A 22,797-nucleotide genomic window follows, 5' to 3' on the forward strand; every position below is an offset into this window, starting at 1 on the left:
TTTGTTTCTTTTCCAAAATACGTCCTTAAATGTTTTACCATTCCCTTAATAATATTTATTTTTATTTTAATAAATAAAGGCAGCTAATGAGACACCGTTGAGAATTAGTCATCCAGAAGGTTGGTTTTATTCAGCAGATCATTATTTAAAACATTATTTTATTAAAATAATATTTTATCTCATCTTGCATTGTGAATGGTTGTCTAAACGTTTGCTGATTATTGTCTAAGTTGGTTCCAAAACTAACTTAACTTCATTTCCAGATTCTTCAAGATAATCCTTGGTTCTCAAACATAAACATTGCATGGTAATGTTGCATCACTCTTTTGGTCATAATTATCAACCATCTTTAATCAACTTGTTTATATTGTACATAGCCCATTAATCTTCATTATTCTTTAATTCTGCTTGGTAGTTTAGTTGGATTGTTTTAGCAAAGTAAAGAGTTTGTTGATCGAAATATGTTTGACTTTGAGTTGACTTATTTTTGTTAATAAATTCTTGTATTTTAAGAAATTGTGTGAATTCATTCCATATATGTGCAGAGTTTATGCTGTTCAATAATGTCAGAGCTCGTCTCACACCTTTCTATTTTGTTCTAATACCATCACCTTACTGGGCTGGTATTCACAGGACAACCCTTAACAGACCCAAATATTATTTGATAAAATATTAATATTAAATATTAAATAATATTCTCAGATTCATAATCCTAACACTGCAGTGTTAAAACTTAACTTGAACTAGATTTTATGCCAGCGTAGCGCTTAAAAAGGAAACAAACATAATTTACTTTAAATCAGGGCTATTAAAGTTTTTAAGAGTTGGGGAAGACGATTATTCTCAGGACCCTTCTTTTATAATTTACATAGCGATAAATGTTCCATTATTTTAAATATTAGAAATTTTAAATTATCTTTTGCACTAAGAGTCGAAATCCACTGGTCCCCAAACCAGACCCCCTCCGGCCCTTGGCCTAGAAATCCTGTCCATAAAAGTTATGAACAGGACGAAAAGGGATCGTCTCTTCTTTTTGCAGATGACGTGGTCATGCTGGCCCCCTCTAGCCAAGACCTACAGCATGCACTGGGGCGGTTCGCAGCCGAGTGTGAAGCGGCTGGGATGAAGATCAGCTCTTCCAAGTACGAGGCCATGATTCTCGACCGGAAAAGGGTGGATTGTCCTCTTCAGGTTGGAGGGGAGTTCCTGCCTCAAGTGGAGGAGTTCAAGTATCTCAGGGTCTTGTTCATAAGTGAGGGAAGAATGGAGCGGGAGATCGACAGACGGATCGGTGCGGCTGCCACAGTAATGAGGGCACTGTGCCGGTCCGTTATGGTGAAGAGAGAGCTGAGCCGAAAAGCGAAGCTCTCAATTTACCGGTCGGTCTACGTTCCTACCCTCACCTATGGCCATGAATTTGGGTCACGACCGAAAGAACGAGATCCCGGATACAAGCGGCTGAAATGAGCTTCCTCCGTAGGGTGGCCGGGCACTCCCTTAGAGATAGGGTGAGGAGCTCGGCCATCCGGGAGGAGCTTGGAGTAGAGCCGCTGCTCCTCCACATCGAGAGGATAAAGCGAAAGAAGACGACGACTTTTGTACTAATTTTAAATTATGTTTATGACTCCTAGGTAGTGTAAATTTTTATTATTCTTTTAAACTTTAAAAACTAAAAAATCTAATACTTATTTGAACATTTTTAAAATTGCCCCAATTTAAAGTTTATAACTCACAGCATTAGTCATTTATAAGTTATACATTTCAAAGCCAGAGCCCTTTTTTTTTTTTTTTGGCTTAGACTGTTCTGTGAATAAGTGTAGTATTTTATTTTGCATTTTTAATGTATCCTTGTTCAATTAAATGGTATACCTTTCTTGATTTATTTCAGTTTTCTTTACCGAGCCACAATCTATGGCTCACATGCATAAAGCTTCCAGAAACCACAGTTTGAGGACCACTGCTTCAAACCCTGATGCAAGCTTTCTGCAGAGATTTAAAAATTGATCAAAAATCCTTAATATATTCAGACTTAAGAGTGTATTATTTCTGGAATGGACAGATTTAATCGGATTTAGGGGTGGCAATCACTAGTTCACAGATCTTAACATGGTTACCGCTGAGTTTTGGAGGTGTCGAAATTCCCTCTGCCTTTTAAAAACAAAAATAGTTGACCACAAATCTACCATGACAAGAACAAGAACTTGCTTCTTTAAAACAATTAAACCATCACGCTTTTGAAGGAGAATGTTTTCAATGCAAGAATAACATTTAAACCCCTGTTATGTCTGTCAAAGTCAAGCAAATGTTTCTTCATTGCAAAATGTAGAAATACCACATCAGCCACAGTTAATAAGCCTTCTTCATTGCAGAAAACAGAAATGATATATGCAAATGTGTGTGTGTTTGTACGCTATCCACCTCAGTTTCTGGACCGCTCCGGGTTCAGACTGTCATGATCAGTCGCTTATCAGTCCAAAGATCCAGGTCCCTTCTCCCGCAGACCCACTTTAACTTCTCCACGAGGGAGGGCGAACTCTGCTACAGCCTGTTCATGTTCTGCATGCATAAGTTGTGCTATGAACATCAGTCCAGTGTAACGCTCTTCTGGCTCTGACAAACAGCATGGATTGTTGCCCATAACTGTGGCTTCGGGCTTTTGGCTAGAATTCTTCTGAGTTTTGTTCTGGTGAAAACTGTCAAACAGTCGTCTGCAGCTGGCAGGCAGGACCTTCCCCTTTCAGGCCATGCTGAAGAAGCGTCTCTGGTGAAGTGAAGCCATGGGAAGGGCAGGTGTCCAGACTCAAAACATGGAGGGAGCGCTCAAATCCTAGTGTGTATGTTAATGTGTGTGTGTATGTGTGCAGCAAAAAAAAAGTTTTAGTACGTGGTTCAGATTTTGCACAAGCAGAAATATTGTCAGTCAGTCATTGGTCCACATACCTCTCATTTCCTTCGAACTTTACTTTTCTTGGTCTTCCCACATACTTCTTCCCAACACTTTTTCCTAACAACTTTCTTGTAATATTGGAGGACTAAAGAAACCTCTTGCAGGAAAATCATAATATTTTAACCCATTCATTAACGCATTCTGTGCTTTTTGGTCCATATTATCTTACCCTAAAATTAAAGGTTTCTTCCTGGGGAGGAGGCAACTCCTTGGGAACATTCTGACCCATTACGCATTTGGGTAATGATGGAATATACCTTTAAAACCTGTCCACGTCTAGGCCAAGAATCAAAGTCTTTCAGTGCTCTGTGCTGCTGTGCTCTGTGTTATAATTTTAAGCCTTTAATCTGATTAGCAGAACCTATTAAACTTTCATAATTTTGATTTGAGGCCTTTGGAAAAATTTCTGTTAATTTTAACAAGCTGTTATGCAAACTAGTATAATAATAATTAAATTATGCTGACTGAGGATTTCACGGTTTAAAAAAAGAAATTGGTTCTTTTAGGATTCCAGTGCTGAGTCTGAACACCGAGTCAGAAGTCCCCCTTCCCTTTTTAGCTGTAATCAGGTTTGAGGCAAGGAAGCACTTCCCAGTTTGATCAGACCCCTCTTTTGTCAATGTCCTTGGAAGAAATCCCACCACTGCTTACAAATTGTAATGGAAAAATGTGTATTTAACAACAGAAGAAATCGATAATTTTGACTCAATCTGCTTTATTGACGTTGCACAAGGGAGAACAGTTTACAGCATTAGAAATGTGTTCAGGTACCCTGTCATATCTGTTGTCACTAGGCAAAAAGAAAACTCCCATGAGGCCTGGGCTCACTCAGGAGGAACAGAGGTAAAAGGTGTTAAAATTTTGACCCAGACACATAGAAAGTACTCCTGTATCAGTGCTTCTGTGTTCTGTCTTGTGTGCACTCTGTTCTCTCAAACCCCCAATAGGTTGTGGCAGATGGCCGTTCACACTCACCCTGGTTCTGCTTGAGGGATAAGGGATTGCTGCAAAGTCAATGAAAGCGACTGTCCACGGTCGCTACACGCACATTCAGGAGGAGTGAATGCTGCAAGTCACTGATTTGATGCAATCTGCTGGGTTTCTTAGAAAACCTTTTAACCAATTTGAATAATAAACAAAATTTGACCGAATTGTTTGATAACTAGGGTCAGTTGGAATGTATGTACCTGACTTGAAATCTGTATGATTGGATTGAACTGACATTGCACAGTGCTTTGAGACAACCTGTGTTGTGAATTGGTGCTATATAAATAAACTGAAGTGAATTGAATTGAGTTTGAAACCTTCTGGAAGTAACATTTTTCAAATCAACTAAATATGAATGTTCAGTGTTACCTGAGCAGATTAACTCAATGCTCAAATCACTGCTCCCAAAATGATATTCAGTCAAACAGCCCCTTAATGCACGTGCTGACTGCAAACAGGAAGATACGATCCACCAGAATGGTTTGTCTGAAGGTTCTTTTGACTTTCTTGCTGAAACAGCAGCACCACAGTCCAGTTCACCACACACTTTAGCAGCTAAGTACTTGTTCCAATTATTATCCCTGTCAGTCACTGGTCTCCACTGTCCTCGATTTAGCATCTCCAGTGTCCCGGCACATCGGCTGGCCTCTCCCACCAACCTGATGGAGTCTAGATGTGAGCATCTAGACTCATCTAGAATAGACACTATTCTTAACCTTTCTTTAAGGGAATTTTGTGATTGTAGTAATTTTTCACCCCCCTATATGGCAGGGTGGATTATGTTTAAAATGCAAGGGAAAAAGAAAATTGCTACACCTCCTAAGGGTAATACTTGCAATTTGGCTTTTGACACACACCCCTGTATGGCAGGGTGGATTTATCATTAATTTACTCAGGATGTCGAAATATAACCAAATCAGAAGATGACACAGATTCGATGCACAGAATTAGATTGAAATGAGGTTTTATTGTTCCAATTTAGGTAGACCTTGATTAGAGTTGTTAGAAGCCAGAGGATGAGGAAGCCCCAAGGATCCGAGCAGAGAGAGAGTGTTCTGGCGGTGGAAATATTTACAGTGCAGATTTCCTGAAGAAGAGTTCCATATGGCGACAGGCAGGCAGACAGATGGGCAGATCGACAGGAAGGCAGGACAACAAGCGATCAGGCAGGCTGACAGAAGTCCACATAACAGAAACTATGTTCCAGCAACAGACTGTGTCAGCAGCTGTCTTAAAAAGCCATGAGCTCATTAGCTGGATGAGTTGCAGCTGAGAACAATGAAGTGCCAGAACCAGCCAGCAGAGATCTCACAGGATTAGATTAAATTTGGGATTTAATCTGGCAATAAATCCTGTTCTTTCAAAACATAAAACAAACTAAAGTACCTGAATGGATACATGCATCAAACATCAGGTCAGATACTAAAATTAACTGCAAAGTTAAGTTAGTTTCAAATTGTGGTTGTACACAAAACACAGTCTCTGGATTCAGATGTGCAGCAAATGTCTGGACAGCGAGGTTAACTGAAGTTAAACCAAGTCTCAAGTTATTGCTTACACAGAAGAAACCAGACTGAGTCAGAACATCTAAAATGTTGCCTATGTAGCAAAGTTGATTGTTACTAGCACAGAGATATTATTGGAGTTATTAACTCTTATCATCAGAATCAAACACATACCTTTAAAATACCACTAATAAAAGGGTTAAAATGCATAAGTGTGTACGGCTCGTTATGTCCGATCTTCTGTGTTTAAAATCACCCTTTAAATAAAGTTTGTCTTAACTTAAAAAAAAACACAAACACAGAACACAAACTGAGCATGTATGCTGAGCAGATAAACTGCTAGAACTAAGATGGCTGAGTTTTCAACATAAACAAAACCAAACGTCATAAAATGAAAAATGTTTAGATTATTTCATTCTAAACTACTTCTCTCTGCACAAAACACAACCTCTTACGTGAACCGTGCTGAGGAACATTTGTCCGGGGCGACGAAGTTGAAGAAAGCATCCACAGTGAACAAAGGGTTAACTGCAGCTAACCTCCGTAGCTGTGAGGTGGGGCGGCTCGCTCTGTCGGCCGGCCAAATTGCACGTTACAGCTGCAACCACGGTGATGCAGTCCCGTTGTCCTTCCTTCAGACCGGGAAAACTGTTCCACTTGGCGTTGTAGAGACAGGGTCTCTGCAGGGAACTCTCTGGAACACAGTTTGCTTCTGTAGACCTCAGAGAGAAAAGTCAAGCAACGCTTGTACCTTAATAATTCCGTTCATGAATGAATAGTGCATATGATCACATGATCGTATGACACTCTTGGATCCAGTTTGAACAGTTATGTCTGTTTGCCAGCAAAGAGACATTAGCGCGCTATGTCCCTCCGTCCAGTTCCGCTGGGGACCTGCGTGGAAGAGGTCAGCTTGTTGCAAAAGCGGAGTTTTTATTCGGACAGTGATGTGACGGGAAGTCCGCTGTTATTTCCTGTTCCTGGGTGTGCTGGAAGTGGGTTAATGTGATTTATTTTGAAAGTTCCAGAAACTTTGTTACTGGCCCTTCATGTTGTCCCCATGGCTCAGGTCCCAACAACATGCTCCAAAACTCACCAAGCTTACTCACCCGTTCTATTGGTTCACACAGCATACTCCAAGTGGGATCATACAAAATGTACAATGTACAAAATGAACAGTTTCCACACTTTCAAAATTGAATTTTTTCCAACGTATTCCAAACAACTGCCACACAACTCTACCCCGTCGAGGAATGGAGGGCCACTGGAGGCGCATGTTGCAGAGCACCCTGTTAGACTTCCCTCCCTCAACTGATCAGCATTCCCCCGATTAGTCTAACCTGTTTCCATGTCACTAATCACACCTCTGTATTTAAGCTATCTGGTTTCCGTTGTTCCTGGCTAGTTTCTTCTGTTTCATCCTTCCCAGTTACGTGTCCTGATCCCCTCATGCATAGCTGTAAGTTTTGTTCTTTATTATTACTAACTGTTGGGACCACAGCCATGGTTACAACATGCGGTACGGACTTTTCTGGAACTTTCAAAATAAATTGCATTACTTCCAGCATCTTAGGAAGGGGGTGTAACAGCAGACTTCCCATGATGCCACTGCCCGTATAAAACCCCCACCTTCCAAAGGAACCGATCTCTTCCATCTGGACCCCGCTGCGGAGCTGGCAGGAGAGACAGCGCGCTAATGTCTCTTTGCAGGCAAACAGACATAAACTCTTCAAACCGGATCCAAGGGTGTCATAAGATCACGCGATCATATGCACAAAGTTAAGTACGAATGAATTGCTGTATGTGTATCGGGTATTCATTTATAAAAAGGGGTAAATTAAGGTACAAGCGTTGCTTGACTTTCTCTCTGAGATCTGCAGAAGCTAACTGTTTCCATAGAGTTCCCAGCAAGCCGAGTGAAGCAGTTTCTGAAAGGAGGACAACCGGGACCGCATCACCATGGTTACCAGTAACTTGCAGTTTGGTCGGCGGACAGCGAGCCACACCCCCAACAGCTCCGGAGGTTAGCTGAAGCTAACCTTCATTCAAAGTGGATGTTTCTTCAAACTTCGTTGTCACCCGGACACTTCTCCTCAGCACGGTTCACATACGAGGTTAGGGATTTGGGCAGAGAGATAGAAGTATTTAGAATGAAATAATCTAAACATTTTTAATTTTATGAAGTTTGGTTTTGTTTGTGTTGAAAACTCAGCCATCTTAGCCATCTTTAATCAACTTGTTTATATTGTACATTGCCCATTAGTCTTCCCAAATCCTTTAATTCTGCTTGGTAGTTTAGTTGGATTGTTTTAGCATAGTAAAGAGTTTGTTGATTGAAATATGTTTGACTTTGAGTTGACTTATTTTTGTTAATAAATTCTTGTATTTTAAGAAATTGTGTGAATTCATTCCATGTGTGTGCAGAGCTTTGCTGTTCAATAATGTCAGAGCTTGGCTCACCCTTTTGATTTTGTCCTATTATCACCACCTTATTGGGCTGGTATTCACAGGACAACCCTTAACAGACCGAAATATTATTTGATAAAATATTAAAGTATTAATATTAAATAATATATTCAGACTCATAGTCACAACATAAAAACAGCCCAGCAGAGGATGTTCTTCCTGCGGCAGCTGAAGAAATTCAACCTGCCAAAGACTATGATGGTGCACTTCTACACAGCCATCATTGAGTCCATCCTCACCTCCTCCATCACCATCTGGTACGCCGCTGCTACAGCCAAGGATAAGGGCAGGCTGCAGCGTGTCATTCGGTCTGCTGAGAAGGTGATTGGCTGCAGTCTACTGTTGCTCCAGGAACTGTACACCTCCAGGACCCTGAAGCGGGCAGGGAAGATTCTGGCTGATCCCTCCCACCCCGGTCACAGACTCTTTGAGACTCTCCCCTCTGGCAGGAGGCTGCGGTCCATCCGGACCAAAACCTCACGCCACAAGAACAGTTTTTTCCCATCTGCCACCAGCCTGGTTAACAAAGCCCGGAAACCACCCTGACACTCTCCCTTTCCCCCACACCCCCCCTTTTTTTGCTGACAGGACACTTGTAACTTGTAACTCTATGCGTTACATTAACGCTCAGCTTGGACTCCTGCTTTACTTGCACTGCCATACTTGCACAATGATCACCTGCACTGTTGTATTGCTCTTGCATCTTATACTGCTCTATATTTACTCTCACTCACTTAAAACTGTGCACATATATTTATATTATATTGTAGATATGTTTATACTGTTTAATTTGTATTGTATTGCACTGACTACGCCAAAACAAATTCCTTGTATGTCCAAAAACCTACTTGGCAATAAAGCTTTTCTGATTCTGATTCTGATTCTGATCCACCAACAAATTAAAAGATCATATTGTTGAGAAGACCTGTCCATCAAAACAGAGACAGTCAAAACAAAAGCTTAGAATGACGAATCACAGATGGTTCTGATTAAACTTACAAAGCTGTCAGTAACACTGTTACCTGAGCAGGTAATTTGCACTTTCCGAGTGATGGAAAGATCAGACATTGTCGAACATTTCCACAAAGGTGAATTTTTGATGCAGGGTATATTTGTTAGCGGTACAGTTTCTTTGAATTGTTGCAAAGTGATTTGTCTTGAAACAGGAGAGCCACAGTTCAGCTTTTGGCATATCATATCTGGTTTCCACATGGTCCCGTCAGAGTCTTTTTTGTCAATCGCAGGTTCCCAGAGGCCATAATGTTTAATCTCTAAGTTACCACTGCAACCAGTGGCTCCTTCAACCAGTCTAACATCATCAGAGTTTGCGCAAAAACAGAGGTGTTTGAAGTCTATTTATAAAGGATTTCTGTAAAATATCAAATGTGAAACAAAACATCAGTTCTACCTGAACAGGTAAGTTTGGCAGCTTTGCCAAGTGAGCAGTGAGTCATTCTTCTTGGCCATGAGCCTCCACAGTCCAGCAGAGCTAACTCACTGCCCTCACAGTGAAACTCTCTGCTCCACACTGGAGTCTCCGCCACTCCACAGAGCGCCCCCTGGAGGACTAAAGGAGGCCCACAGCCAATCTCCCTGCAGACCACTTCTGCGTCCTCCAGGTCAAAGTCAGTTTCACACACTGAGGACCATGACTGGTTAGACTTCACTTCAAGTCTGCCTGAGCAATGATTAGACCCATTAACCAGCCTGACGGACTCTGAAAAGAATGAACAGGAGGATTATTTGACATTTTTACTGAATATGGCTTTAGTTTGTGTAGCAAAGCTACATTAACTCTTATTAATGCTCATAATTCAATCCTTCTTATAGTCTATTTACAAAGAATCTGAGCAGTTAAAACTTTCCATTCAGCTGTCTTCATATCACTAAAAGATGATCTTGGTATATTCTGCAGGATTCAGTTTTTTAAAATCAACTCAAAAAGTCATTTAAAAACGTAAAACTTGATGGGGGCTGATAATCAAAAACATAAAAATGTATTATCTGCTGATATATAACTATTGAATATTTAAATATATATATAAATATACAGGTCCTTCTCAAAATATTAGCATATTGTGATAAAGTTAATTATTTTCCATAATGTCATGATGAAAATTTAACATTCATATATTTTAGATTCATTGCACACTAACTGAAATATTTCAGGTCTTTTATTGTCTTAATACGGATGATTTTGGCATACAGCTCATGAAAACCCAAAATTCCTATCTCACAAAATTAGCATATTTCATCCGACCAATAAAAGAAAAGTGTTTTTAATACAAAAAACGTCAACCTTCAAATAATCATGTACAGTTATGCACTCAATACTTGGTCGGGAATCCTTTTGCAGAAATGATCCTTTTGCTGTCAATCAAGAAGGGATTCAGCCTCAGACAGATCATCCAATCATCATGCAGAAGCTGCAGCGTCCGGGCCAGCCGAGGCCAGCCCACTGCCCCATAGACCCCCAGAGACGCTGAGCGTCCGATGGGCGGGACGAAACCCAGCATTTTTGCTTCGCTATTGAACTCACTGTTTAAAGCACTGTGAAGCTGCGGGAATGAGTGAGAGGAAAGCCGCGTCGTTACCAGAGATAAGAAGCTGATTCTGAACAAAAGTTGAGTGCGTTGTAGCGCATTTAGTCAATGACATGTACACACAACAGTATATATTTGATCACTTATTTTTTGACATTTTAGGGGAAGCTGAGCTTCCCTTGCAGTCTTGGAGCAATCACCACTGATATATATATATATATATATATATATATATATATATATAAATATATATATATATATATATATATATATATATATATATATATATATATATATATAAATATATATATATATATATATATATATATATATATATATATATAAATATATATATATATATATCCACTGGTCCTCAACCTGGGGGACCAGTGGATTTCGTCTCTTCTTTTTGCAGATGACATGGTCCTGCTGGCCCCTCTAGCCAAGACCTACAGCATGTGCTATGGCGGTTCGCAGCCGAGTGTGAAGCGGCTGGGATGAAGATCACCTCCTCCAAGTCCGAGGCCATGGTTCTCGACTGGTAAAGGGTGGCTTGTCCTCTTCAGGTTGGAGGGGAGTTCCTGCCTCAAGTGGAGGAGTTCAAGTATCTCGGGGTCTTGTTCATGAGTGAGGGAAGAATGGAGCGGGAGATCGACAGACGGATCGGTGCGGCTGCCGCAGTAATGGGGGCGCTGTGCCGGTCCGTTGTGGTGAAGAGAGAGCTGAGCCGAAAAGCAAAGCTCTCAATTTACCGGTCGGTCTATGTTCCTACCCTCACCTATGGCCATGAACTTTGGGTCATGACCAAAAGAACGAGATCCCGGATACAAGCGGCTGAAATGAGCTTCCTCCGTAGGGTGGCCGGGCACTCCCTTAGAGATAGGGTGAGGAGCTCGGCCATCCGGGAGGTGCTCGGAGTAGAGCCGCTGCTCCTCCACATCGAGAGGAGCCAGTTGAGGTGGCTCGGGCATCAATACCGGATGCCTCCTGGACGCCTTCCTCGGGAGGTGTTCCAGGCACGTCCCACCGGGAGGAGGCCCAGGGGACGGCCCAGGACAAGTTGGAGGGACTATGTCTCTAAATTGGTGTATGGATGAGTGTGTTTATGGTTGTTTGTGTGTTGCACTGCGATGGACTGGCGACCTGTCCAGGGTGAACCCCGCCCCTGCTGGAGATAGGCACCAGCTTCCCCACAACCCACTATGGATAAGTGGTAGAAAATGCCTGACTGACTATATATATAAATATATTAGATTAATAGAATTTGACATGATGTGGTATTAAAAGGTAAGATCAGAACCCTCTAAAAATGTTTCCTTAAGATGGTGTGATGAACAGTGCCAAAGGCTGCTGAAAGTTCTTTGACAATAATAAATTCCCCAGTGTCGGCAGCCATCAGGGAATCACTTTACAATCTGGAGAAACCCCTCCAGGCCACACATAAAAATAAATCAAACCATAGATGTCCATAAATTACGTTACGCGTAATAAAATTAAATAACAGGAGGGAAATTATTGAACACCTGATGAAAGGGGGTGCAAAATGTCATGGAAGCTTCATTGAAAGTGGACAATGTTGAGGCTATAATCTGGAATTGAGTAGAACATCGATACATCATAAATCTGCCATGAAAGGTGCTGCCATAAGATTTAACACAGAGTGAAAAGATTTATCAAAAGAGTTGTCCTCTTGTGGAGAGCTTCAGAAAAAGCTGGAATTAGCAGATACAGCTGTCACAATAGAAAACTTCTGTCATGGTCTGTATGCATGTTTGGAAAAGGAAAGGAAAAGGGTTGTTGAAGCATGTTTAATAGTTTGAAGCTTGTGAAATACTAGGAGGATATAGTCTGTTCAGATGAAAATTTAGAGGTAGGAACATCATGGTGAAGGTCTGGTTTTCAGCATACAGCACTAGCAGACTTCATGTAATTGAAGCAATGAATGGCAATAAATGGTTAAATGTACTGAGACATTCTTGATAAAAATGTGTTGCCATCTTCCCAGATGATGAAGATGCAACAAAGGTGAACATTTCACCAAGACAATAATTCCAAACATACAGTCAAGGAAATTTGTTTCAGAAAAAAAAAGATAGAGTGGAAAAAAGATAAGCTCCATATCTCTGAAGAAGTTCTCCACGAATGCCTTTCTATGTATCAGAGAGCTGTTAGGGCCATGTGCAGGTTGCTAATCATCTTTTGCTGACTGGCAGATTTGTAGTTATTGTTTTCTTTGACCTGAAGACTATGTCTGATACTGCTGACAATAGGATTCTGCTGTCAGGTTTAAAAACAGTGTGTAGGGATCACATGCAAACCTTTTTATTGTTTGAATCTTATCTAACCGGTCGGACTTTCTCAGTCCAGTCAGCCAATTTCTCCTCAGCAACAGCTCCCTTTTCTTCTGGTGTGTCTCAAGGTTCCTTTTTGGGTCCAATGCTGTTTTATTATATTTATGCCACTGGGGCTCATTTTTAAAAGAACATAATATGGCTCATTGCTACATGGAGGATGTCCAGATATACCTACCATTTAGACCAAACATCAAAGGTTACAATCAGTCTCTATTTGACTGTATAAGTAAGGTTAAATCCTGGATGACAAGTACGTTTTTACATCTTAATAATAACAAAATGGATCATTTTGTTCGGGCACAGCTACACCTATGATGACCCTGGGCTTCTGGGCCCTTGCTCCAGATTTTTCCTCTCATGTGTCAAGAACCTTGGTTTGACATTTGATGAGAATATGAAAAACTTTATGCTCTTTTGTTATTCAGTTGACTATTTGTTTATTGTTCTTTATTTTTTTTATCAATATATTTATTATTATTCAATTTGCTCCCTCCACCCTCCACCCCCCACCCACACTGTCATCATGATTACGTTTATAATTACTGTATAATTACAGCAATTATAATTACAGCTCTTCTTTCTAGGAATCTGGCCAAATTTATTAGGTCTCCAAAACTCTGACAACCCAGGGTCCAGAGCAGGACACAGAGTCATAGTTTAACTTTAACTTTGATTGAATAGAAAATTAAAACAATTAAATGGGGCTTACTGAACATGAGATCTCTCTTTTCCAAGACTTTGTTAGTTAATGACCTGATTTGTGACAATCAGATTGATTTATTTTATCTCATAGAAACCTGGCTGCAGCAAGAGGATTATGTTACTATAAATGAGTCATCTCCTAATTATTTAAATTTTTACATACCTCGAATACTGGGCAAAAAGGAGTAGCAACCATCTTTCAGTCCGATTTATTAATTAGTCCCAGACCAATAAATAGCTTCAACTATTTTGAATATTTAATCCTTAGTTTTCCTCATCCAAATTGCAAAGTACTAAAACCACTTCTGTTTGTTGTTTTGTATCTTCCACCAGGCCTTTATTCTCAATTTTTAGATTAGTTATCTGATTTAGTGTTAAATACTGACATGGTCATTATAGTGGGGGGATTTTAACATCATATTGATGCTAAGTGATAACCTAAATGTAGTGATAACCTAAATGTAGCCTTTAATGTTATCTTAAACTCAAATACCTTTGCTCATAACATCCGCAGACCTGCAGTACCCTCTTTTGTCCTTATATTAGGACCTTATGCTAACATATGTCATTAAGTATGAAGAAATATCAGTATTTCCTCATAACCCTGTTCTGTCTCGCCATTTTTAATAACATCTGAGTTTAATCAGTCATCTCACAAAGTGGAACTCATATACAGTATTATATAGAATCATTACACATAGAGTGACATATTCCAAGCCTCGGCTTCTTTTAATTTTGATGTTTGTGAAAAGTTCAGTGTCTCGCAAAATTAGCATACTATGAACATTTTCATTATTGGACACTCGTGGTGGTACACCCTGATCAGCTAATTAACTCAAAACACCTGCAAAGGTTTCCTGAGCCTTTAAACGGTCTCTCACTCTGGGTCATAGGTTACACAATCATGGAGAAGACTGCTGACTGGACAGATGTCAAGAAAACAGTCATGGACACCCTCCACAAGGAGGGTAAGCAACAAAGCTAATTGCTGAAGAAGATAGTTGTTCCATTGAAGGATTTGGGGGAGCTTCACAAGGAGTGGACTGAGGCTGGAGTCAGTGCATCAAGAGCCACCACACAAAGACAAATACAAGACATGGGCAACAAATGCCACATTCCCCATGTCAAGCCACTCCTGAACCAGAGACAATGTCAGAAGCATCTTACCTGAGCTCTACATTTTATTTGAAAATAAAGGTTCCAGAGTCTGGAGGAAGAGTGGAAAGGCAGAGAATCCATGTTGCTTGAAGTCCAATGTGAAGTTTCCACAGTTGATGGTTTGGAGTTACATGTCATCTGTTGGTTCTGGTCCACTGGGTTTTCTGAAGTGCACAGTCAAGGAAACCATCTACCAACAAATTCTAGAGCACTTCATGCTTCCCTTTGCTGACAAGCTGAATGGAGATGCTGATTTTATTTTCCCTGTATGGGGAGTGTACAATGTCCAATGTTGTGTGTCTTTACGTTTGGTGCGTGGGTCTAAGTGTTTTTATGTGTACGGATGAGGGTGGGAATGTGTGATTGTGACTGTGTGCGCCTGTTTTTGTGTCAGGTTGGGTCTTGGGCTGCTCCCTCTCCTGGATCAGCTATTTCCTCCACTCCACACTTTCAGCGAGTGGCTGGTGTCTGTCTGCTGGTGTATTTGTGTTTCTCTGTGTCCGAGGCTGGTTGTTTTGTTGTGTGCCAGCTCATTCCTGGTGGCTGCTTGCCGGGGCCTGGGCCCCTGGCTCTGTTAGGCCTCTGCTTGGGGGTGTCGGGTTTCTGGGTCCATGGCTGGATCTGCTCCGGCATAGACGGCTGTCAGCGGGGCCAGTGGGCTCGTCACTGCAGCTCTCTGGGGCTTCTGCACTGTGCTGCTGGGTGGTTCCCCTGGGACTCTCCTCTGTTCTTCTCTGAGGGGGTTGTGGTGGTCTTGGAGGTGTCCCTCCCAGGGTTCCCGTGCTCTGAGGGGCCTTTGGATGTCTGAGGCTCAGACCTCCTCCGTATCAGTCTCAGGTCCAGGGTGGCAGGTCTGTGGCTCCTCACACTCACTATTGCATATTTTTAATGGAGAAACCTTATATGAACACGCGCACTCACACTTACATCCCCAGGCACCCCCCATGTTTCTGCAGGTGCAGAAGCAGTCTTCCAGTATCTTGTATTTTCTTCATCCTTCTTTATCTTCTCTATTCTTTTCTCCTTCTTTCCCTTTTTCCTTTTAGCCCCCCCCCCCCCCCCCTCTCTCTCTCCTTCTTGCTTCTTTTTTTTTCCTTTTCATTTCCCTCTCCCTGTCAATTGCAAAATGTATGTGCTCTCTTTCATCCTCTAGACTTGAAAACTGGCTCAGAGCTTATCTGTTTAGCTGTGTTTCTCTCCTAGATGAACCCAATATAGGAGCTACTACTGCCTTTAACCTTTCACTTCTCTTTCACATAGAAAGTACTCCTGGATCTCTGTTTTTGTTTGCATGCATTGTCTTCTCAAACCCCCAGCTAGATGTGGCACATGTCTGTTCACCAGTCATGGGAATAAAGGCGCTAAAATAAAAGGATTTACTTTTTTCAGTAATGAGTAATCAAAGAATTACTTTTTTCAGCGTAACAACGCTAAAGAAAGCTACTCATTGAAGCTCTTGTCATCTGTCGTGGCTTACAGGACAGACACAGGAGGTAAGCTTTTTTTTTTTGGTGAAGGGAGGAGTGAGGGGCAAGACAATTGCATAAGTAATGATGATTGGCTAAGGTAGAGTAACCTTTCATTGCAAGCCAATCAGAGGCAGTTTTTAGTTTACACACAAACCGCAAACACACACGGCAGCCCTGCTCAGGCAAACTAGGAGATGTAAGCTGAAACAATGACGGGTCTGGAGGGAAAGATTGCGTTTTCAAAGTGGAAGTACAGACACAACTTTATTCTCCTTGAGGTAAAAGGAAAGAACGGACATGTGAAGTAAATCTTAAAAGTTCAGTGTCAGTACTTGTATATGTAATTCCACTTCATGCAACTGGCCTGTGAAACTTTAAAACATAAAATCTAAATTTGTAGACATATTTAAATTTTAAAATGTAACGTAATAGTTACTTTCTCTTTTAACTAGTTACTTTTATAGTGGAGTAACTCAGTTACTAACTGAGTAACTTTTTGGGAGAAGTAACTAGTAACTATAACTAATTATTTTTCTAAAGTAACATGCCCTACATTGTTGTTCACACCGAGCCAGGCTCTGGTTCTGCAGAAGGTGTCTTCCTGTTAAAGATTTCCCCTCCACTGTCACTCCATTCATGCTTGGTATGAGGGATTGCTGCAAAGTCAATGCCAGTGACTCTCCACTGTTGCTACATGCTCATCAGGAGGAGTGAATACTGCAAGTTACTGACTCAATGCAATCTGCTGGGTTTCCTTAGAAAACCTTTTAACCAGCTTGAATAGTAAACTGAATTTGACTTCACTGTTTAATAATTAGAATCAGTTGGAATCTATGTACCTCTGTCTATGAATCTGTCTGGACGATTCGATTGAATTGACTTTTTTTGTGAAGTGTCTTGAGACGATATGTGTTGTGAATTGGCGCTAAATAAATGAACTGAATTAAGTTCAATTGTTGACTTGTTCAGAACTTTGGTCGGCTTCGGTTGTTGTTAGATTTCTCTATAAATAAACTTTGACTTGACTCCTGCCAGTCTGACCTACCTTTGGTCACCTCCTGAGTGTGAGTTTTCCGGTTTGTCTGTAAGACTGGAGCAGGACTTTGTTCTTAGGTGAGCGGTAGAGTTCTGGTTAGGTCAGTTGGTTCTGGGTGAACCATTAACTATTTGCACAGTTTTGCTGTGTTATGCATAAAGTTAACCTGGCAAAAATGGGCAAGAGTAGAGCTGGCATGACTGAACTTAACCAAAATGACAAACGTTTGCACAGCAATGGTTTAAACAATTTACAACACAGTTTCATCTGCTGAAGCAGAAGTTAAAGGTCAACAATGAGAGCACGGACAATGGGCTAAACCAATAAGGACAGTCTGAAAATTATGGATTTAAAACTTGTAAAAAAAAATTAACGGAGAGGTTATTTGTTCTGTTTGTTGACATAATCAAACAGATTAGATATGAAAATCATTTTATCATGAATGGTTTTACCTGAGCAGGTTATCTCTGTGGAGTAATGGGAATATGCAATCCACTGGACACATTCTGTCGCAGAAGATCCATCACAATCAAAAAATTTCCACATGTTTGCTTTAGATGTCAACTTTCTTTTTGTGGATAAAACAGTAGAACCACAGTCCAGCTGTTTACACAACCAGTCCATTGCAAATACCAGGGTCTGATAACCCCAATGTACTGGTTTCCATTCCCCCTGGTATTTAATCTGCAACGTGCCAGCACATCGACTGCCTCCTCCAACCAACCTGATGCCATCGGATTCTGGGCAGAGGAAAAGCAGTGGCTTTTTATCAAACTAACTTAAATCAATTATTTTTTTTAAAGTAAAAACTGTTTTTCTCAATATATATAAAACTTTGAACTCCCTTACAGTCATTTCACTCTACCTGAACAGGTGAGTCCAACAGCTCTGCCAGAAGATTTTCTACCTGAGGTGCCACAGTCAAAGAGAGCAGCCTCATCACCTTCACACTGGAACTCTCTGCTCCATGTTGGAGTCTCTGTTTCTCCAAAGAGCGCCCCCTGGAGGACTAATGGAGGCCCACAGTCAAGCTCCCTGCAGACCACCTCTGCATCCTGAAGGTCAAAACCATCTTCAGCCACTGAGGACCACGACTGGCTAAACTGGTCAGATCTCACCGCCAGTCTGCCTGAGCACAGACTGGTCCCATTCACCAGTCTGACAGAGTCTGAACAGAGAGAGGAGAAGATGCAGCTGATTTATGGGAAGTCATAGTTTATTTACCTGTAAGTTTCTAAAATGATTTATGCATTAAATTATCATTCTAGTTATTAAAACAATTATTAAGGAACGAGTCTGAAGAGTATACCCGTTGTGAACTGCTTCTATGAATTGAACTGAGACGCAACCTCATTGACACTGTACCTACATGAGAACCAGAACCATAACCTTACCACAGTTCTGGACCTAAATCCCTCAGATTAAGTTCAGTTTTACTATAAAGTGCTTTGTGTTGGTTTACTGGATATTCTCCCTGTTCACTAAACCAGCAAAGAAAGCAATTAATGAAATCACCTGAACAGAGAATCTCTACATTGGATGTCTCAGCTCTTCGTAACGACACCACAGATCCACAGTGGAGCTGTCTGCACACTTCAGCTGCTGACGTCAGGTTCCAGTTCAGTTCCTCATCTATCACAGGTTTCCAGACTCCCAGATCTTTCTCCTCCAGTCTGCCTCCACAGCGACTACTTCCTGCTACCAGTCTGACCTCATCACAGAGCACTGGACCAAATAATGTTTACATGGATTATAAAAAGCAAACATCACATTAAACTATTAATGATGGTCTTGATGGAGTATGGCTGCACGTTAACAAATACTTTTAATATGTGACAGGTAGGCAGGACATTATCACAATAAATGCATCAAATCTATTCCTGTTATTATAAACATTTTACACATTTCTAATTTAGTACTGACTAGCACCAGTACCTAATTTAAATATACAGGTCCTTCTCAAAAAATTAGCATATTGTGATAAAGTTCATTATTTTCTATAATGTAATGATGAAAATTTAACATTCATATATTTTAGATTCATTGCACACTAACTGAAAAATTTCAGGTCTTTTATTGTCTTAATATGGATGATTTTGGCATACAGCTCATGAAAACCCAAAATACCTGGTGGTAACCGGTGGTTTGCCGGTTCGAACTCCCGCCTTCCCTGCTAATGGTGGTCGGAGGGTAACTGGATCGGTCTTTCTGGTACAGCACTTTGCTGGTTTGAGTTTTACTTGAGGTTCAGGGACTTTTTTGTGTCAACAGATAACTTTACATCAGAGTTGACAAAAATCACTTTTCCATCCTGGGACCTTTTCTATTCAATATCTACATGCTTCCCCCACGCTCAAATCATAACAAACAACAAGATGAGTTACCATAACTACGCAGATGACAATCAGCTCTACATTACAGTGTCACCAGGTGACTATGAACCTGTTCAAGCGTTGGTTTGATGCAGAGAACAAATCAATTTTTGGATGAGCCATAATTTTCTTCATCTGAATAAAAACAAAACTGAAGTCCTTATTTCTGGCCCAAAGGGTGAGCAACCAGGAGTCAGCACACAGCCTCAGTTACTACAGCTAGAAACCACAGATCAGGGTGTTGTAATGGACTCAGAACCACATAAACACAATAACTAGGTCGGCCTTCTATGACATGAAGAACATTTCCAGGATTAATTGACTAATGTCCAGCAGGATCTGGAGAAACTCATCCATGTTTATCTTTAGTGGGATTGATCACTGCAGGTTCTTCACAGGTCTGCCTAAAAAGTCCATCAGTCAACTGCAGCTGATCCAGAACGCTGCTGCACGTCCTCACTAGAACCTAAAAAGTACAGAAAATCAGCCCAGTTCTAAAGTTCTTCCACTGGCTCCCTGGACCTAAGAGAATATAATTTTAATTACTTCTGTTAGTTTATAAGTCACTGGAAGGCTTAGCACCAAAATACAATAAAGATGTATTGCTGTTTTATCAACCTTCCAGACCAAGCAGGTCTTCTGGTTCCAGTCTACTTTGCATCCCTAGAACCAGGACCAAACATGGAGAGGCAGCACTCAGTTCTTCTGCTCCACTAATCTGGAATAAACTTCCAGAAAACTGCAGAGATGCTGAATCCCTGAGTTGTTTTAAATCCAGTTTAAAAACCCATTTGTTTAGAGTTGCTTAGATTCTTCTATTTAAACTATGACCTAAAACTTCATTTAGTCACAGTCTGTCTTCCAACTTTTCTTTGCCGTCCTTTTTATGCCACCAGTGTATGTTTTATGTATTCATCATATAAAGCACTTTGAATTTTCTTTTTCTTAAATGTGCTATACAAATAAACTTGCCGGTCAGATCCTGGTTATTTTTGCCTATCTTATATTCTGGGTTTACTATCTGGTAGGGCACTCCGATGGGCAGAGGCAAGATTCACTAATTATAGTCATTTTGGCTGCACTTATGATGAATTCTTAAAGGACTTCAGATCCATATTCGATTTAGAGATGGGTCAGACTGAGGTGGCTCATAGGTTATGCACGCTTAAGCAGCGCAACCGTCCACTTACTGATTTTTCCATAGATTTTCGAACTTTGGCGGTTGCATCTGGCTGGAATTCCGGTGCATTGAGATCAATGTTTTTTCAGGCTCTGGATGAAAATTTAAAGGATGAACTAGTTCTATTGGAGGAACCAGAGGACCTAGATGAATATATTGATTTAGCCCTCCGCTTGGATAACCGTATAAGGGAAAGGAGGCGGTCCCGCGCTGAGCGGTTTTTGCCTAGAGCACAGTCTTCCACCACTCACCAGACACCGACCCAACTGGTACAAACTCCAGGCCAGGTAGAGTCCGAGCCCATGCAGCTCAGACGGGCGCGGTTGTCTGATGATGAGCAGAGTCGCCGGCGGGAGGCCGGGCAGTGTTTTTACTGCGGATCCCCCGAGCATTTGGTTTTGGCTTGTCCTATTCGGCCAAAAGGTTGGGTCCGCCGGTTCTAGCGGGGCGACTGGTGGACCAAAGGCCCTTTAGCATGCCCTCACGTTTCACATTACCTGCCACATTAGTATTGAATCAACAGAGCCTCACTCTCTCCGCCCTACTAGATTCGGGTTGTGAACTGAGCCTAATCGATCAGGATCTGGTAAATCTCCACCAGATTAAGATTGAACCATTAACCGTGCCACGTCAAGTCTTGGCCTTAGATGGCTGGACGCTCCACAGTATTACCCATAGAACTCTACCCCTGGAATTAGTCTTATCTGGTAACCATAGGGAGCTTATTACCCTGTTTGTGTTTCCCATAGTACAGAGCTCTCTTGTGCTTGGATTTCCTTGGCTGCAGCTTCACAACCCGCATCTGAACAGGGCGGAGTTATGGGTAGAATCATGGTCCACCCAGTGCTTGTCATCCTGTCTCCACTCAGCTGTTCCCCCTAGTACTAGTACTCCTGAGAAGGAGAGGGAGGTCGAACTTCCCGATCTTACTCGAGTACCAAGTGAGTATTATGATCTAAAATCAGTGTTTAGCAAGTCTCGGGCTCTGTCCCTCCTGGCGCACCGTCCTTATGACTGCGCTATTGACCTTCTGGCAGGAGCTCCATTACCATCCAGCCGGTTATATAAAATCTCTGGACCGGAGAGGTTGGTAATGGAGAATTATATAAACGAATCATTAGCCTCAGGAATAATCCGACCGTCTTCATCCCCATTGGGAGCTGGGTTTTTCTTTGTCGGCAAGAAAGATGGGTCTCTCCGCCCCTGTATAGATTATAGGGGATTAAACGCCATCACGATAAAGAACAAGTACCCTTTACCCCTTCTTTCATCGGCCTTCGAACCAGTTTATGGCGCCACAATCTTTACTAAACTTGATCTTAGGAACGCATACCACTTGGTCCGAATCCGCCAGGGAGATGAGTGGAAGACGGCTTTTAAGACTCCACTCGGACACTACGAGTACCTGGTGATGCCGTTTGGACTATGTAATGCACCCGCCGTGTTCCAGGTTCTTGTAAACGATGTATTAAGGGACTTCCTGAATCTATTCGTTTTTGTTTATCTTGATGACATTTTGGTTTATTCAAAGACTCCTATAGAGCATCGCCGGCATGTTCGTTTAGTCCTTCAGCGCCTCCTGGAAAATCAGCTGTTTGTGAAGGCCGAGAAGTGCGAATTCCACCAGTCATCCATCAGTTTTCTGGGTTTCGTCCTCGAGGGTGGGCAGGTTCGCGCTGACCCCAGCAAGATCAAGGCGGTGGAGGACTGGCCTATCCCTACCACTCGGAAGGAATTACAACGGTTTCTGGGCTTTGCCAATTTTGATAGAAAATGTATTATGAATTACAACCAGAAGGCCAGCCCCCTCACAGCCCTGACTTCCTCTAAGGTGACAACGCATTCAGCACCTTAAAAGACAAGTTCACCCATGCTCCAATGCTCGTTCACCCTGATTCAGCAAAACAGTTCATTCTGGAGGTGGATGCTTTGGACACCGGGGTGGGAGCGGTGCTCTCCCAACGCCAGGACCTTGGCTCAAGGCTTCATCCATGTGCCTTTTTCTCTCGCCGCTTATCTGTGGCAGAAAGGAACTATGATGTGGGTGACAGAGAGCTCCTAGCTATTAAGCTCGCTCT

General features: G+C 41.6%; 1 protein-coding gene across 1 annotated transcript in view; it reads right to left on the minus strand.

Annotated features, from left to right (window-relative positions):
• Positions 1-21,521, minus strand: part of LOC124884726 (scavenger receptor cysteine-rich type 1 protein M130-like) — a 35,237-nt gene extending 13,716 nt beyond the window's left edge. Inside the window, exons 1-5 of the mRNA XM_047392773.1 lie at positions 21,449-21,521; positions 18,683-18,892; positions 18,033-18,335; positions 4,304-4,603; positions 2,174-2,179 (exon numbers count right to left, since the gene is read on the minus strand). Coding sequence (XP_047248729.1) covers positions 2,174-2,179; positions 4,304-4,603; positions 18,033-18,335; positions 18,683-18,892; positions 21,449-21,521 — 892 coding nt within the window. The remainder of the gene's footprint in view (positions 1-2,173; positions 2,180-4,303; positions 4,604-18,032; positions 18,336-18,682; positions 18,893-21,448) is intronic.
• Positions 21,522-22,797: the final 1,276 nt, after the last annotated feature.

The sequence above is a fragment of the Girardinichthys multiradiatus genome, chromosome 18 (assembly GCF_021462225.1).
Source record: "Girardinichthys multiradiatus isolate DD_20200921_A chromosome 18, DD_fGirMul_XY1, whole genome shotgun sequence".
In the NCBI taxonomy this organism is placed as follows: Eukaryota; Metazoa; Chordata; class Actinopteri; order Cyprinodontiformes; family Goodeidae; genus Girardinichthys; species Girardinichthys multiradiatus.